At 44.3% G+C, this 19275-nt stretch overlaps 1 protein-coding gene across 1 annotated transcript in view; it reads right to left on the bottom strand.

Moving 5' to 3' along the window:
• dgkb (diacylglycerol kinase, beta) overlaps positions 1-19275 on the bottom strand; it is a 1237676-nt gene that overhangs the window by 690811 nt on the left and 527590 nt on the right. The window contains 2 exon segments of the mRNA XM_038797484.1: positions 13797-13871; positions 15661-15717. Of these exon segments, the coding sequence (XP_038653412.1) occupies positions 13797-13871; positions 15661-15717 (132 nt within the window).

Here is a 19275-nt window from a genome sequence, read left to right as displayed (position 1 = left end):
ATTGTAAAGCCCCAATTTGAATATATTTGGGAAGGTCTTAGTTGTTTTAGATGAGAGTTCTGGCCCAGAGCTTTTTCATACTCCTTCCCGTTACCCCGCTCTTCTCCACCCACCCTTATAAGGAAATCAGGCCTGTTCTACATACATTCATTGGGAAGATCGAGGAAAAGCCAATAACCCCATTCTCAGCCAAACAGGAGCACAAAGGAGACTAAAATCACCCCAGAGAGTGAAAAGTGAACAGTTATTAACCGTGGCTTTAAGGATAAATAAAACTAAAACTGCTTTCATTTGGGCCACTTTTGCTGAAAGCCTTGAGGCAGTGCTCCAAAAAGAATCTAAACAGTCTTTACAGAATTCTTTACAGTTTTGTCCTCTGATGACTGCCTAGAAGAAGAATGTCCATATTTCCATTCATGTTACTCAGCAACCCTCAGTGAAAGTCTTTACAGACTACAAAAGTAGTAATTTGTGAAACATTCCACCGAGTTTAACTCTAAACTGTCACGGGGTACATGTCACCAAAAGAAAATACCCTCTCTAACTGGGATACAATGGGCGGGATTCTCCGACCCCCCCCCCCCCCCCCCTCCGCCGGTTCGCGGAGAATCCTGTCCAATATGTGCAGACCCCTCAGTGATTATTGCTAATCATTTTGGTTTCCAAATTAAATTGGCATTTCAAACACTAAAAAATGGAAGATTTCAGAGGACAATAAAATGAGATGGAAGACGGTCAGCATCTGAAAACTAAACCAAGAACATTTAACTCTCTGGTTTGACACATCAGAAAGATAGACGTCAAAAGTAGTTTAAAAAAAAATGCGATTCCTACTATTTCTAAATTCATCAGTTAGGGCAGGATTCTCCCATGCCCCTGCCGACAGGTCCAATGGTGGGTGGGGAGGAGAATTTGGCACTAGGCACAAAAATTGGTCTGATGCCAACAGGAATTTAAAAAAAATATATTTTTATTCTCCTTTTTCACAATTTTTCTCCCGTATTTACACCCAACAACAATCAATGACCAACAACAAATATCTCAAACCCCATAACAGTAACAACGATCCCATCCTCCCACCATGCCCAGACATCAGCCCGCATGTTAACATAAACAAATGACAAAGAAAAAAAGGAATCAGGAATTACCCATAGCCATCTTTAACATACACAGCCCCCCTCCGCTGCCAACCCACCCACCCATCCCCCCCAACTAATGTTCGAAATTATCCAGTTCTTGAAAGTGCATAATAAATAGTTCCCATGACTTGTAGAACCCCTCCGAGCTTCCCCTCAGTTCGAACTTAACCTTCTCAAGGGTCAAGTATTCCAACAGGTCCCCCCGCCACGCCAGGGCATAGGGTGGAGAGGCCGCTCTCCATCCCAGCAGGATCCACCTTCGGGCAATCAACGAGGCGAAGGCTATGATATCTGCCTCCGCACCCGTTTCCAACCCTGGCTGGTCCGACACCTCGAATGTGGCCTCCCGGAGACCCGGGTCCAGCTTCACATGCACCACCTTGGAAATTACCCTAAACACCTCCTTCCAGTACTCCCCAAGCTTTGGACAGGACCAAAACATATGAATGTGATTAGCGCGCCCCCCCCCCCCCCCCCCCCAACAACGCCTTATCCTTTTCCAACATAGCTCCGTATACCGCTGACACTGTCCCCTTCTCCAGTCCCCTTGCCGTCAGCACCTCCTCCAACAACGTGGAGGCCGGTTCCTCCGGGAAGCTCTGTATCTCCTTCCTGGCAAAGACCCAAACCTGCATATACCTCAACACTTCTCTCTTCTCCAGCCCATACTTCGCTTCCAACTCCCTCAATCATGCAAATCGACCCCGAAGAAACAAATTTTTAGAGTCTTAATCCCCTTCTCTTCCCATTTCCGAAAGCTTCCGTCCAACCTCCCTGGCTCAAATCTGTGGTTCTCCCGGATTGGCATTTCCCTCGATCCTGACCCCAACCCGAAGTGTTGGCGAAACTGCCTCCAGATTTTCAATGAAGCTATTACTACCGGACTCCCTGAGTATTTCCCCGGAGCTATCGGGAGTAGGGCTGTTGCTAGTGCTTTCAGCCCCAACCCCCTGCACGAACTCTCCTCCATTCTGACCCACTGGGAATCAACCCCTCTGACCCAGCTCCGTACCTTCTCATCATTCGCCGCCCAGTAGTAGTACATCAGGTTCGGGAGACCCAAACACCCGGCCTGCCTTCCCCTCTGTAGCAGCACCTTCCTCACTCTGGCCACCTTCCCTCCCCATATAAATGAGGTAATCCTTCCCTCAATCTCCCTGAAAAAAGACTTTGGCAGGAAAATCGGTAAGCATTGAAAAATAAACAGAAATCGCGGCAACACATTCATTTTAACCGCCTGCACCCAATCCGCCAGTGACAGAGGGAGACCATTTTTTGAAAGATGTTTTGCTGGTGCGTGCCATGGCGGTGAGTGAAAGCCACTGGAGGATGGTATGAAATGTTTTGCATCCTGCTAATGGGATGCAGATGAAGGTTGGTCACCCACTCCCGATTCTCCGCTGTGCCAGCAGGAAACCACACCGGTACGAAGGACCATTCTGTGCAATGCTGGGGCTCCCCTGAGTTATGCCTGGGGCTACCTCCAGAGTTCAGGGTGGACACCGTCAACAACTCTGGACCACAGAACACCTCAGCAGTGGTTGGTACGAGCATCGACAGGTGGACCTTCCCGATTGAATGTAATTGAGGAGGCCCATCGTCCAGCCTCAGGGTGCTCCTGGAGATCCATCTTCATTTTCAGGTGGTCCACCTTCTTTCTTGAAGAGTGGGTTAGTAATGTTGGGCATTTTTTCAATATGGCAGCTGAATAGGATGGCTGGCTTTGTGCCATCAAGCCTACGACACCATGGAATATGGTGCAAATCACCTGGTTGCACGATTGATGAGGTCAGGGCCGGATGATTTAGCATATTTTCCTGCCAGTCTCTGCAGTGGAGAGCACTCCACACTCCCGCCGCTGCCAAGCAACTTAATCCCAGGAGGGAGAATTCCACCCTTAACCTTCTGACTGTTGATCTAAAGGAGGTCCTAGAAAGAAGATTGAACTGTTTCAAGCCAAGGGGAATCCTCTCAATGTGAGGCATCATTCAAAATTTAGATCAGAGCTGCAGAGTGAATGAATTGGTCTCCATGTCCATGGCTGTGGTTGCATCTGCTCAAGAAATGTTCTGGACAAATGAAAGGGATCGAAGTTGAGATATCCACTCTTTTCCCATTTTTAGTAAATCACCTGATAGTGAAGGACAACAAAAATTAATTCTGGTATTGGTAATGATTCACCAAAGTAGAATTGAAAGTTCTGAGTCCCTTTCAGCTGATTAAGACTTAATCCCATGCTGTTTCAGAGACAGTTTTTTAAAAATATATATTTTTATTCTCCTTTTTCACATTTTCTCCATAATTTACACCCACCAACAATAAACAATAAACTGTAACGATAGGTCAATCCCCATATCAATAACAACAATCCCATTCTCCCACCAAATCCCAAACATTAGCCCGCATGTTCACATAAACAAATGACAAAAAGGAATCAGGAATCACCCATAGTCACCATTAACACATACAGTCCCCCTCCCCCCAACCCTCCCAATCACACCCCCCAACTAATGTTCGATGTTATCCAGGGCCGGGATTCTCCCTACCCGGTGGGGCGGGGGGCCCCGGCGTGTCAGAGTGCCGTGAACCACTCCGGCGTCGGGCCCCCTCACGGTGGCCTGGCCCGCGATCAGGGCCCACCGATCGGCGGGCGGGCCTGTGCCGTGGGGGCACTCTTTTTCTTCACCATGGCGGAGGCGGAAGAGACCCCCTCCCCTGCGCATGCGCTGGTATGACATCAGCAGCCGCTGACGCTCCGGCGCATGCGCCGACTTCTCTGCACCTTTAGGGGCCAAGCCCTCACATTGAGGGGCTAGGCCCGTGCCGGAGTGGTTTCCACTCTGCCGGCTGGCATGAACGGTCTGTGGCGCCACGCCAGCCGGGGCCGAAAGGACTTCGCCGGCTGGCGTAAGTCCGCGCATGCGCCGGAGCGTCAGCGGCTGCTGACGTCATACCGGCGTATACGCAGGGGAGGGGGTCTCTTCCGCCTCCGCCATGGTGAAGGCAATGGCGGAGGCGGAAGAAAAAGAGTGCCCCCATGGCACAGGCCTGCCCGTCCCGTGGGGGCACCCCCCGGGGTCAGATCGCCCCGCGGCCCCTCACCCCAGGACCCCGGAGCCCGCCCGCGCCGCCAATCCCGCCAGTCAGGTAGGTGGTTTAATCCACACTGGCAGGAAAGGCCTGTCTGCGGTGGGGCTTCGGCCCATCGCGTGCCAGAGAATCGGCGCGGGGGACCCGCCGACCGGCGCGGCGTGATTCCCGCCCCTGCCGAATCTCGGAGGGTGGAGAATTCGGGACACGGCGGGGGCGGGATTGACGCCAGCCCCGGGCGATTCTGCGACCCCCCCGGGGGGTCGGAGAATCCCGCCCCAGTTCTTGAAAGTGCATAATGAATAATGCCCATCAATTGTAGAACTTCTCCATCCTTCCCCTCAGTTCAAACTTAACCTTCTCAAGAGTCAAGAATTCCAACAGGTCCCCCCACCACGCTAGGGCACAGGGTGCAGAGGTTGCTCTCTAACTCATCAGGATCTGTCTTCGGGTGATCAACGAGGCGAAGGCTACAACATCTGTCTCCGCGACGTTTCCAACCCTGGCTGGTCTGAAACCCCGAATATGGCCTCCCGAGAGCCCAGGTCCAGTTTCACGTGCACCACTTTATAAATTACCCTAAAAACCTCCTTCCAGTAATCCTCCAGCTTTGGACAGGTCCAAAACATATGAACATGATTTGCGTGAACCGCCAACCCCCCCCCCCCCACCCCCCCACCCCGCAACATTCACACACAACTTCTACCCCTTTAAAGAATCGGTTCAACCTTACCCTCATGAGATGTGTTCGATATACCACCTTTAGCTGCATCAGCCCCAACCTCGCGCACGAGGTGGAGGCGTTCGCTCTCCGGAGCACCTCACGCCAGAAACCCTCCTTCATATCCTCTCCCAACTCTTCCTCCCATTTTGCTTACATCCCTTCAAGTGGTGCCTTCTCCTCTTCCAAAATAGCTATGTAAACCGCCGACACTACCCCCTTCTCCAGTCCCCCTGTCGCCAGCACCTCCTCCAGTAATGTGGAGGCTGGCTCCCCCCCCCCCAGCACTATTCCTTTCCATACCCCCGAACTTCTTAATGCGATGGCCAAAGGCTCAATCGTGAGTGCAAACGGCAGGGGGGGACATAGGACATCTCTGCCTAGTCCCATGGTGGAGAGAAAAGTATCTCGCACTGATGTTGTTTGTGCGGACACTCGCCCTCGGCTCCTTATATAGTAGCTTTACCCAGTCCACAAATCTTGGTCCAATCCCAAACCGCTCCAGAACTGCCATCAAGTACTCCCATTCTACCCGGTCAAACGCCTTCTCAGCGTCCAATGCCACACCCACCTCTGTTTCCTTCCCCTCCGCCGGTGCCATAACCACGTTCAATACCCTTCTAATGTTTGAAACAAGTTGCCTCCCTCTCACAAACCCTGTCTGATCTTCACCTATCACCTTCAGGAGGCACTCCTCCAGCCTACCCACCAGTATCTTTGCCAATACTTTTGCGTCCACGTTTAAAAGTGATATGGTCCTATACGACACACACTCCTTATCTTTTTTAAGCAACTGGGAAATCGATGCCTGCCCCAATGTTTGTGGCAACACCCCCTTCCTTATCACCTCCTCAAACATCCCCACCATCAGGGGTGCCACCTTATCTTTGATTTTTTTATAGTATTCCATCGGAAACCCATTTATCATCTTCCCCGACTGCATCCTCCCAATCACATCTTTTATCTCCTGCTCCACCATCGCTCCTTCTAATGGAGGCCTGTCCCCCTCCCCTAACCTCGGGTACTCCAACCCATCTAGAAATTCCTGAATCTCCCGGTCTCCCCCAGATGGCTCTCACCTGTACAACCTCTCATAGAATTCCTCAAAGACCTTGTTAATCAGATCCGGAGCCACCACCAACTTCCCTGCCCTGTCCCACACCTGAACAATTTCCCTTACCGCTGCATAGACGGTTTTGTTAATGGCACAAATGTGCATTCAATATTGTATTTAAATTTCAGGGCGGAATACTCCTATCCCACCCACGGTGGGTTTTGGTGATAGGAGGGAGCAGAGAATCTAGCCATAGCCGAAATGTTGGAAACTTATCAGGGTAAAATCAAGTTGCAATTCTCCCAATTATGGGTTGAGCTTCATGTTGGCTGGTGGCGTAAATCCATGTGCAATCATTTTCATCTCATTAAAAGAGCTGGCTGCCAGCATCTCGTCAGGTCTCCCAATCTTACATCATGCTAGTGTGAAATGATGTTGGTCCAATCAATAAAGAGTAGTGCCGACATGGTGGTCCTTGAATTGCAAGAGACTTTGGGGTGAGTGCGACACTGCCATACATACTGCACTGCTCTTGATGCACTGTTCACCACTCTGCTGGGGCAGACCAGTTCCCGCCCTCCATCTCCATGCCAAGCTGGTCTTCATGGATAGCACCATGCTTCTGGACCCACGGACCCTCCTGTGTCCACATTGTAAATCAGTACTGTGTCTGGGGTTGGGGAGTATTGAGGTCTCCTTCCCCCTGGTGCCACACACAAGTGGACAGCACTGTTCCGCGTTGCTCTTGCAGCCACTGAAACAAAGGTCTGAATTTCGACTGGGGGCGGTCAAATAAACTTACAAAACAAGGGTGCGATGTGGAAGGAAGGCTGTGCAAGGAAGAGGGGGGAAGGGTGAGAGCTTAGAATGTCAGAGGACCAAAGAGGCAGATGAAGAAGATGAACAAAGGAATGCAGAGCGAACACTGAGGGGACGAAAGCTGGGCCCTGACAAGGAAGCTGCATGAAAATCTCACAGACAAGGTGGGTCAAAGGAATACCACATCATTTACTGGAAGGAGATGCATGAAATATTCAGATGTGGTGGGTAGAGATCCAAGTGGAACATTGGCTCCTTTTGGGTGATGGGTTGGGGAGAGGAGGGTATTTGAATTGAAGAGCAGATGTCTTCTTGAGGTTGCTAGCCTTTTCCCTCTGGATTACTGACATCCTGAAAGGTCTGGTGAAGATAGATGGGCTGGAGAGAATGATATGAGTGTGCTGGACTGGTATTGAAATATGGCGCTGGACCTTCAAACCCACCAGCTGATAGAGGGTGGACGAATCAGCTGCCAGCCCAGCAGAAGACTCAGAAGGGAACACACCTGTGCATAATTAATGAGGTTCCCAGGGTAGAATCTGTTGCCGGATCCCGCCATTCCAGCCAACGGGAAAGGTGCAGCCGGAGCAGTCTGCTACCGCAATTAGTCTCAAAATGGCAAAATTCTGCCCTCACATTTGGAACTTCCAGCTTCGCTGGTAAGATCTGTTAAGCAAGTCCATGACGTTTCTGCATGCAACCTAACAGCTGGGCATCTATAGAAAGATGGGTAACAGGATACAGGAAAAGAGATTTGCTGATATATTTGCAGAAATTACTGAAGGTGGCAAGGCAGTTTGAGAAAGTGGTTGAAAAGGCATATGGGATCCTGGTTTTATAAATACAGGCATGGGGCTGGATTTTCCTGTGGGCTTGGGAAACTCTCTCTTCACAATTTTCTGCCATCAGAAATGCATACCTGACCCAGAAGTGTGACTTTGCCCAGGATTTCTGTATTTTCAGGCAGGGGTTAAGTTCATAATGTATTTTGCGAGCTACGATGGAGTACATGAGGAATATGGGTACAGAGGCAGGATAGTTCTCCATCAGATCAACTCATGCTATCGATGTTTTTGGAGGCCCTACAAATATCACCCCTCAACACTTCAACATCCACCCAACCTCATACCTTCTCAAATCGCTCATGCCAACCCTGCACGCTAATCTCCCCATTCACCATATTGCGACCCCATACAACTTCCATCATCCCCACCCCGATGACACTACCTCAAGGAACTCCTGCATTGATCTGTGATGCCTCACTTCTGGAGTTTCCATTCTAGCCTCTTACCATTTCCTTATTTTCCTCGTCTTCATGACAATGGAATTGAGTGATTCCCACTGTAAAATCTATGCCAAATCAAAGCTTTACTGCTCACAAAGAGGAAAGGAAGTTCCAAAATGCCTGACAGAGTCGTCAAAGTAATATACAGGTTGATGAAGCAAAACGTCCAATTGCAGCACACAAAATGGTACCCTCGGCTCAGGTGCTGATACCACTATGAATGTTGTGACAGTAATTATTTGTGGTGCATTTGGAGCTAAAATTCAAGAAATGGACAAAAAGCTTAGATATGCCCTCTTGACCCTGCTTAAATGGGACAAGTGTTCCAGTAGACCTTAAAGGGGGACTGGTGATTTTCTGGGGGAACAATTTTATTGCAATTTGAGACTGGCCTTTATCACTTGCTACACATCACTCTGCCATTAGATACTCAAAAGCCTACTTCAAATTGGGGACAGCAATTTACAGGAAAAAGCAGCCATCTGTGCCTTTGTAACCTGTGATTGACACCTGTATTTAATTGTGAAGGAAACATTTTAATCTTATTTTGTCTCAGTGTGGACTTTAAAATAAAATATTACTGCAGGCAACAGGGATTATTCTTTAGGATACTTTCGCTACAGTAGAGGAAAACGAGTCTGAGTTTCAGTCTGCTCTGTGGCTAGGCTATCCCATCACACATGGAACTCACCAGGCGGTGACAGGATCCCCTTTGCGTCAAGTCTCTGCCATTGCCATCCCTGGATATCTCCAGACTGCCTTGTAAAGGGCTCCATCGACTTAACATAAGGAAAATGCCATCAGGCGTTTGGAGGTGGAGAAATCAGGATACCCCACACAGAAGGCCCCATCTCCCCCAGTTTTGTCATGATCCATAGTGCTGAAGACCAGTACATCTAATGAAGGTTTGGTGTATGATGAGCATTAAATGTGTCTGGAAACAGGTGGAAAGGTAAGTGTCCCTATCCTCTTGCCCCATGCAAATTAGATGCCCTCCCTTTGACCTTGCAAACTGGTGTGCTCAGTGCTAGAGATCCACTAGAGCCTTAGCTCATCCATTGTTGGTGCACTGGAGTTTGTATACGAACCCCAACTGATATCATCTGCAGATATAATCCCTAAATATCTATAGCATAGCATTTTGAATAGGAGACTTTCTCTGATCCAATCAGAAGACATATTCAGTGAGAACAAGTCTACAAAGTAGCACATGAATGGCAAATAATTTGGAGGGAAAAAAAGTAATTTTCAGATTCCAGAATATCTGGGCCAACAAATGAATAAAATGCCAATATTGGATCTTTGGTACAATATTAAAATTCAGTTTCTCAGAGATTGTATGGGGCAGCACGGTGGCATGGTGGTTAGCACTGCTACCTCACAGTGTCAGGGACGCAGGTTTGATTCTGGCCTTGGGTGGAGTTTGTACGTTCTCCCCATTTCTGTTTGGGGTTCCTCCGGGTGCTCCGGTTTCCTGCCAAAGTCCAAAGATTTGCAGGTTAGCTGGAGTTATGGGATTACAGGGATAAGGTGGGGCAGGGGAAGTGGGCCTCGGTTGGATGCTCTTTCAGAGGTTCAGTGCAGACTCGATGGGCTGAATGGCATCCTTCTGCAGTGTCGGTCTTCTATGGTACAGCTGTACAATAAATATGCCTAATTGTCTTAGAACTGAAGGGAGACATTAAACATAACTTTTGTCACTAGTTCAAATCCCTTTCATTCCTCAAAGGAAGAGTTTAAGCTAATTTATTTCCCATAATGCGATCATTGCTTACATTCATAACTTCATTAAAATAAATACATCACACCAACATTTTGTTTTGTCTTCGCTTGTGCTTGATGTGGGGATTAGAAAGAGACACCACGGGACAGAATCATAAAACAATTTTGTTGAGATAATTTTAGTTGCATATATTTAATCTTTGAGATAAGAACCATAAAATACTAAAGAGCTCAGGAGATTCTCTTATGACAGAAGCTTTTATTTTCTATATTCAATTTCATCCCAGTGAAGAAATAGTGGCATATCATGATTTTTTTTTACTACACTACTATAGGTATTCCTAATATAAAGCTTGATTATTACAATAATTGTCTGCATTGTGTTAATCTTCATGTCATGTTTTTTAGTGGGGCAGAATCTGTGGTAAGTAAAATTATAGGCTCATAACAGAACTGAAGAATCAGCAACAGCACAATTACGCAAACTGTACCTTCAGTTAGCCTGGGAGGCAAGAAATGAACAGGCCCCTGAATTCAGACTTGAATTTAGATTGCAAACTGTTACAAACTTGGACACAGCCCATCCTTTGGCATTCCTATTTCTGAGATTTAGCCAAAATAGTTCAGCCTGTTTACCTCCGGTCATTTTCAAGGCACATGAATTCTGTTTCCCCCAAAAAAGGAACATGGAACTCGGAAGATGTTTATCTTCCCTGAATAACTTCAGTTGCCCATCTTTCTATTTATGGCAAATGTTTCTCCACCAGCATCCAAAAGTCGGATAACACATTACTCAAAGGTTGCAGAACACGGATTTTGAAAGCTGCTCACTTAAAAAGAGATAATTTGCATTTATGGAACAGGTAATTTAAGAATGTTTTCAGTGGTGAAATCCTAGCCACTTCAAGGACCACTGAATACCATGGAGCTCTTACTGCTTTAAGTATTTAACATTTGGTTCAAATGTCTGCAAAAGAACAAGGGCGGGATTCTCAATAATGGGCCAATGTCCCCACGCCAGCGTAAAACCTCTGGCGATTCACTCTGGACTTTCGTTAAGGCCTCTTGAACGTAGTTCACGCGCGAGAGACTCCCGAGCGATTCGCCGGACCGGAGAATCGCGGAAGTGGCGTTGGACTGGATTTCGACAGAAACACCCATTCTCCGCTCCCACGCCGTTCGCGATTTCAGCACGGGGGCTCGGACAATCCAGCCCCATGTATATACATGAATGTCCACATGTATAAAGGTGTATTTTTTTTCTCAATTTCTCCTGCCCTGCAATTAACTGGTTTGATATGGACACATTCAAATACAAGGCCGGTGGAATGAGAAAAGACTCATATGAGCCTCCAACATTGCCTGGACCTTTCAGTTTTATGGGTTTGTCACTTGATGAGAATTAACAGATACAGCTTAGCCATGGAGAAGCATAAAAGCTATTTACTACAACAACTCAATTCACTGAGGGTTCCATTTTTACATTTCTATTTCAGGAAAGGGTTTTGTGCCACTAGGTTCACCTTTGGAACGCTGTTTGAATCCAGTTCAGGGTTTGAATATTAATTTCCTGTTTTTACCCAGCTGTTAATCATTGGTGGAAAGTCACAAAATATCACTCCTGCGCAGAAAAATGTTTGGGGGAGGAAATGAAGAGTCATAGCAATACATAAACATGGACTCCTTGTGAGTGATTGTTGAAATAAATCACCCTGACTAAATTTCATGAGGGAGAAATTTCAAGAAACCAAATAAATTTTTGAAAAAGAGAATTGTATCCATGCTTTTGTTTTGGAAAATTCTCCTCATTCCTTGGATTCCTGAGAAAAAGGGACTCTTCCAGTCTACGGTGCTAAGTGTTAATGAGTGAGAAATTGATTACATTTTAGAAATCTGTTTTCACCGCCATGTGTCGTTTAAGTCCTGTTCTGATGATACTGGGTGAGTTTCCATGGGTCAGGGTGAGGGACACCGGGCCTTTCTAACCAGCCCACCTCAACACTGGACACCCCAAGTCCCTCCTTCCCAATGACTGCATATGATCTACTTCTGGGATTGGTGAGCCCAAGTCTATTACAATCCTGTCTCCCCAGAGTGAAAGTTAGATGCAACGGGGTCCACTGAACTGAGGGCAAATTTGTCAAGTTGGGAAATTGGCTTTTGGTATTGAAAATCTGGTGCCAGGCGTTACATGTTTCAAGCCCTTTGAGCCTGAGAATTGTTGCTTTCCACATTACATTCAGGATATCACTAGGACTCACTTCATATCAGCAAGGTTGGAGCCATGTTGTACAGTCCCCTGTATAGCTGAGTCTCAGATCCACTAGCATCCTCAGCTGCTAACTCAACATGAACTGATGGAATGTAGGCCAAGTGTTCTGCATAATCCTCTGTTGAACATCAAAGCCCATACTCTATCCAACATCATGTGAGTCTATTTCTAGTTCCAGAACATTGTCCTTCCCCCCCACCTTCATCAACAATTACTACTTTATCCATGCTTCCTCCCCTCAAGTCTCAACTTCCACAATGCTCTGGCCTCACAAACTCCGCTCTCCAAAAAAATTCAAATTCTTCTAAAAACTACCACACACATCCTATTTTGAACTAAGTGCCAGTCCTTCGCACCTGTCTCCTGACTTATTGAGTTCAAAAACCTGCTATATATCCTTCCACAGCATCACCTCATCCTAACTCTACAAATCGATGTGCCAACATGAAGCTGTCACTCTTTCAACTCAGTCCATCATCACTTCACACCATCGCCTATTTTGCCATTGATAGTAGAGTCTTAAACTGTCTGAGTCTAACACTTGGATGGTCTCTGTACCCTTTCCCTTGTTAATTCACTGCAATGAAAAATGTCCTCAAAACCTCCTTTCTCATGGTTTCAATCACTGTGCCAACTCCACATCTATTAATGTTCTATGCCCAATCTACTTCTGTGAAACACCTTGTGAGGTATATTAACTTAGCATGCTATGTAAACGCAAGTTGTTGAACTTACCCTTTCTTACAGAATTCTGAAAGACAACTTGTTCATCCTATGTTATTTTTTTTTACTTTTTTAGAATAGAAGGTTCAGAAGAAGTACATTTGTTCACTGTAGTTTTGTTTATATTTTACAGGAAGGACTCTCTATGGTTGAATGGAAAGGCAGACGTTTTAGATATCATACTGTTGTTTGTGAATTAGGAAACAGATGTGTCTGGTAATCTTGCCTCAGGCTGACTAAATCTTGTACTGTTTCTGTAAGGGTAAGATTTATCAGCTTGCACATCCCACCCTGCTGGGAACACAGGGTATCATAACAAGCAGCACAGTGCATAATTCATACAAGATTGTTCTTTGCTATTTGTCTTCAACAGTAATGAAACATGTCAACTCCTCAGATAAAAAGTTTCTAACGCCGATTTAAGTGACTTCAATGTCTTTCAGAAGCACGTAAAATTAAGTAGATTTTGATTATAGTATTAGCTGGCAGGATGCACCAACAAAATATATTGTGCCATAATTAATTTACGGAGAGAGTATTTTTTAAAACATTGCAGTTTTCATTCACCTTATAACATTTCAAATTAAACTTTTACAGGACGTAATTACTGTTAAATCTGTAATCTGTAAAGTAATTTTAGTCTTTGGAAATGTTGGTGCGTATCGTATCAATAAACAAATGTTCCTTTCAAACAACTTTATTTTAAATCTCCGTAAAATATTACAAGTCAATTTATATTAGGTAATTCAGCTTTGAAGATTAATAATTAATAATTAAGAACAGGCTTGCATTCATAAATGTGAATTATTTTTTATAGGTGGTGTGCAGATGATTTGTAACTAGTTTCTGTTTTTCTACATAGCTATTGTTTTGTTCAAGATAAATATTTATTAAAAAACTTCGACGTTGAGAACCTATTGACTTCCCAACTTAGATATGATATTCTAGCTGCTGCTTGGTGTTACACTTACCCTGGCATTGGTCCACTACTGGCAAGGCTGTAAACCTGGCGTGGATTCAGAAGGAACTGGAATTTTCTGAAGATTCTGTGAAAAGAGTATAAATATGCTATCCATTTCCCTTTCTAGTGTTAGATCTTTGTTTCAGCTTTTTTTTTACACAAAGTTGAATTGATGAAATGAAAAGGAGGCTTTGTAGACAAGGTAATGCATGTGGATTCATCACTTAATGCAGAAGTGATCTGTATTGTTACTGTAATCATTTTAGCTTTAATGATGATTTATAATGAAGGTCTTTTTCAGGAGGTGTGTTAGGGTCAGTCTGTACTGGTGTCACCCCTAATTAATGTCCCCAGGCAGTGTTCTCACAGAAATGTGAGTTGAAGCAGTGCACAAGTCACAGGGGAGGATAAATAGAGGCACTTGTAGGGGATATTAACTAGACACGACACTTGTACCAGGTCATTTGTTTTCCACACTTTGTTTTTACTGCGCTATTAATGACTCGCAATTTTAACTGTACAACATTTAGTATTTCTATCAACTGAATAGAATTAGAGAAAGATAATATTACAAAAGTACCTTGTCGGTTTTGTTTGTTCAGGTTTTTAAAAAAATGCTTACTGAGTGGTGCGGTTTCATGTGGCAGGGATGTCGAAGATCTTAAATAAAATCTGAATTGGCTGAAAAGTATGCTTAATTAACATTAAATCTGAAAATGTAAGAAATCTGACTTCTAAAAAACTGCATAGAATATTGCATTGGTCATTTTAAAAATTGGCAGTACATTAATTTTTGAGGATAGTTAGAAAAGTGGTGCTGCACTGTTTGTTGTTAGACATAACCATTACCCACTGGAATAAGCAGGAACGTGAGAAAGCTAACATAAATACAGTTAGTATACATTTAAGACTATGCAGAACCACATAAATGTTCAAAATTTGTGTCCCTCCTTACAACCATCTCTGCATATAAAGGAATTGACTGCAGTTTTCACCGAGTTTAAATGCCATCAATTATGGATTGGCAACAAAGGCCACAGAATTCCTCACAGCACCATGCCTGATGGTGCCCTACAATGCTGACAACTCCAACATGTTTCTGAACAGTGGGAGGGTGCCTCATTAGCATGGGGTGGTGGGGACAAGCACTCCTCTGCAGTCACCTACCCAATGTCATAAAAGCCTCAGAATTTCCGCCTTGAGGATGGGGGGGGGGGGGGGGGGGGGGGGCAAATGGTATTCAAATTCTCCACACGATCACATCCACCCAGATCATGAGCATCATGATTAAATATTTTCACAAATAGTTTTGGAAACCTAGGAGGTCCAGTTTATTCGTAACATGACTTGGGGACTCTATTGTGGACTCTACATTCACCCTGCGAGGGGTATCATTAGCTTAGCAAAGCTGTTGCCACAGAAACATTTTCCCCAGGCTGAGGAGCATGAACTCCTGGTTTAAAGAGACCTCGCCCTTTAGTTCCTCTTTTCGGTGTTGTAGTGCCTTTTACAGGGGTAGGCAATGATTTGCCCTCTCTCGGCAGCTGGAAACCTTCCCCGAAATGATGAACTTCCATTCCACCAAGTCCTTGCACTTATTCCGCTAGATAATGGCAGAAACTGTTGTGTAATTTCAGGTTGCCAAAGGATTATTTGTTACCATTTTGATATGGCAGGATGAACCTTGTGATTAGCTAAAGCCGATAACTGCATCAGGCATCGTTTCCCAGTGTACATTCGCATGACATTAACAACTATATAATATGAAAAGTTCGCATTTCTGCTGAAAGCTGAGATTGTGGTGTACTTCTGTCCAAAGTAATGCCATTTCCTTTTTATCGACAAATTATAAAGAGCAGAAATAGGATGCTCACCTCTCTCCATGCTTCCCACCACTTTTGGGGTTAACAAACACGAGGAGGGATGCGTTCCTGAATGGTGTGATCTGTAATAAAAAGCATCTGAATTACTGGAGGATGTCTTAGCAATGATCACAGTCCGAAGGTTTTTTTCTTTTTTACGTATCCCATTTTTATTTTAAGAAATGTTTTGAATTCCATCAGGGTTGTGTTGAAGAGGCACTCAGGGCAGGTGGTGGCGGTAGGGTTGTTGCCACTGGACTCGCATAGCAGAAACCCAGGTAGGTGCTCCAGGATTTGGGTTTGAATCCTGCCACTGCAGATAAAAAAATTGAATTCAATAAGATCTGGAATTAAAAGTCTAATGCTGACCCATAGCCGATTGTTGTAAAAACACATCTGGTTCACTAATGTTTTTTTAGGGAAGGAAATCTGACGTCCTTACTGGTCGGGCCTACATGTGACCCTAGACCCACAGCAATTGTGGTGACCCTTAACTGCCCTCATGGCAATAGGATGGGCAATAAATGCTGGCCCAGCCAGCCACATCCCATGAACGAATTTAAAAAAAGATAACATGGCAACACAACCTCCCCCCTGAACTACTCTCCGTTAATCCGTAAGAGAGGCTTCTGGACTCAGCCGAAAGCTTCCCCACACACAGTGCAGGAAATCAACAACTCAAACCAAGGATGCTTCCACGTAATGTCCCAGCTCAGAAACAACACCAAATGGAGCAGTTAAGCTTTCTACAGAAGAAAAGGACCCCAAAATTTGAAACTTTTAACAAATCCCAGTACCCATACAATATTCAAATATTTTAACAGGACACAATAGATAATTTTCTATTGATCATGTGGATAATATTCTGGACGCAATTTTAATGTATATTTTTGAAATTTATGAAATTCTAAAAAACAGCAAGCTCTCAAAAACATCTATTAAGCACCTTCCTTTCCATGTGGTATCCTTTCAGAAAACGTGTGCAACAAAAACGTTTCTTCACAAAAAGGGAAGGGTTAACAAAATAAAACTCTGAGACGGCAGTGCAGAATTACAACTTTCTTGCTTCATAGTTAAGGTAACAAGAATCATGAAGTCAAGAATCCTTCATTAGCTTAGCAATATAAAAACATTACTGAAGCACACTGGGTCTGATTTTTACGATGGTCACGGTGAATGGAACGAACAATCGTAGTATTCAAATGTCCTCAGGTCATTTACTGCCTTTCATTTATGCTGCATATGTCCATCCATTTGTAACAGGTGTTGAGTAAGTCGATGGACCTGCTCACCTTGAAGGAGTTACTGGAACTGACTCAAATAAAAAGACTCCATCAATTTGTTGTGGGGTCAAAAGCCTCTCGCTGCCAGGTCATATTTCGCTGAGACCAGTCAATTGGCCAGCTCTGCATAGGATCCGGCCAATTTCCTTCCCTCTTCAGTTGAGGAGCTGAGAACGGGCCTGGTCTTTGCAGCTTGCTGCTTCAATGCAAATCTAGTGCAGGTCTCAAAATGAATCAGGGTTCTTGTCTGTCCCTTTTGCACCAACAATTAAAATCAGCTCCATTAATTCCCTGGGAATATTAATGTAAGGCTGCACAGAATTCTTGATTTCTTTATTTGTATTCGTATTCACCAAAACAGGCTATTAAAACATTCAAAACAGTTAAACATTTCACATACTTCATTAAAAACACCAATGCAGGAAAAAATGCATTATTTAAAAAATCATGGTAAATACTGAGACAAGAAAAACAAGAGCTAATGCTGCAATTTATAGATGAACCGTGCAAGTTTATTCCAAGCATACAGATTATATTGCTGGACTCGAAATTCTTGTGCTTTTCATGAATGTTTTGAAAGCAATTCTTCTCCACCAAATTTTCCATTGACTTACCAACCTTTTACAGTTAATTAAGTAGCATATTTAATTGAAAGTAAATCCTTGATCATTAAGTGTCGTTATCATAATTGGCACAGTGGCATTGGCACCACACTCTATTTAATGTTAACACCTACACAATCTCAACGTGAATGCTATGAATCAACCAGTGCTTCATAGAATACTGCAATGGAACTCCGGAAACTACAGCACCCCAAATTTCAAAGCAATGCCCTAATTTTCTTACCACTCCTGTAAAAAATAGTCATAAGCTTCCCTTGGGATTTTGTCATATTTTTCTTTCCACGTTCGTGCTGCTGTCCTTTTCAGAGCATTAACTATGTGCCAATGGAGCACAGAATGACAGAGATGAAGTACCTAACTACCTCAGTATGAAGTCCCGATGGAATCAGGTAAATTAATGAGACTCATCCAAAGGTTATGTATGATCTATTACTTCCTCTAATTATAAATAATAATCCTGATCATTATGCTGGTTAGCTATAAAGAACTAAGATAAATGTGCTTAACCATGATTAATAGACATCAATGTACTGTATGGGTCTCTTTCGTTGCCATGGTATCTCTAGGTGCCGCAGTTATTTCGTTTTGTTTCTTTTTTTCCACTGGCACAGACACAAATTTTTTGGGAAGTAAATATGAATCTGCTTTGCAAATCACTTTTAGACTTCAGCAGTACTTAATGACCCTCTTAGCGCACCATTCCAAAGAGTTAAAGTACTTTTAAGAACACCTGAACAGACACATGTGATCACTGCAATTAAAGAAATCATTTCCTGAGTAACACTGTAAAAAAAAAGTCTAGTTATTTTCAACACTGGGGCTAAAATACTGTCTGACAGCTGGAAGCCATAACTTAATAGTGTGTCATAATGGCACAGCCAAAGCTGGAGAGATGACAGCCTTATCATTCGCACTGCAGCCTGCAGTTCATTGCTGATACCTGAGGCCAAATGGCTTGTCCATCAATGTATATTTTAATATATCCTGAACTACTGCTAGTTACTATACATTAACCAGAGCTACTCTTTGGTAGTTCATGTCAAAGGCAATTGTAGGTTTGACATACGTCAGCTGCCATATTGATTTTTTTTTATCCATGGAATGGAACACAATGATTGAAGGGCATCAAGATGAGATAAATAAGCTAATCATGTTTCTTACCATCAACCATCAATCAACATTCATTCCAACAACTTCCAGTGCATGCCATCAGCATAAAAGATACTTTGCAAGACAACAAAGGATAGAAACATTTTATTGTTCCTTCTGATGGTAATGATCAATAACAAGGAGAAATAGATTTAAAGTAATTGATGGGGGGATTAGGGGGCATTGAGGAGGACTTTTCTCAAAGAGGATGATGGGTGGAGGTCTGGGACTCACTACCTGAGGGGGTAAAGGAGACAGAATCACTCATCGTATTAAAGGAATGATGGGCAGAATGGTCCCATCTTTGCTGTACCTTTCTATGCTGAATGGTGAGCCACAGCTCAAGAATTGTTTGTGTCCCTCCACTACCTTACTAAAGTCACCGGGCCCTATTTAACATGTAAAAACAGAGTCCCATCTTGAGCACGTATAGTGGGATGTTTCTTTGCACCTGCAGTGCCAAGAACAACTCCACTATCCAACAGAACTCTGCCTTTTTTTTACCTTGGTTGGGAATGACCCACTGAGGCCGCACTTACTTCGTTCCCTGCACTAACAAGCTCAGCGGATCG

The sequence above is a fragment of the Scyliorhinus canicula genome, chromosome 5 (genome assembly GCF_902713615.1).
Source record: "Scyliorhinus canicula chromosome 5, sScyCan1.1, whole genome shotgun sequence".
NCBI lineage: Eukaryota > Metazoa > Chordata > Chondrichthyes > Carcharhiniformes > Scyliorhinidae > Scyliorhinus > Scyliorhinus canicula.
Note: the sequence above shows the minus strand (reverse complement) of the source record. Positions and strands in the feature narration are given on the sequence as shown.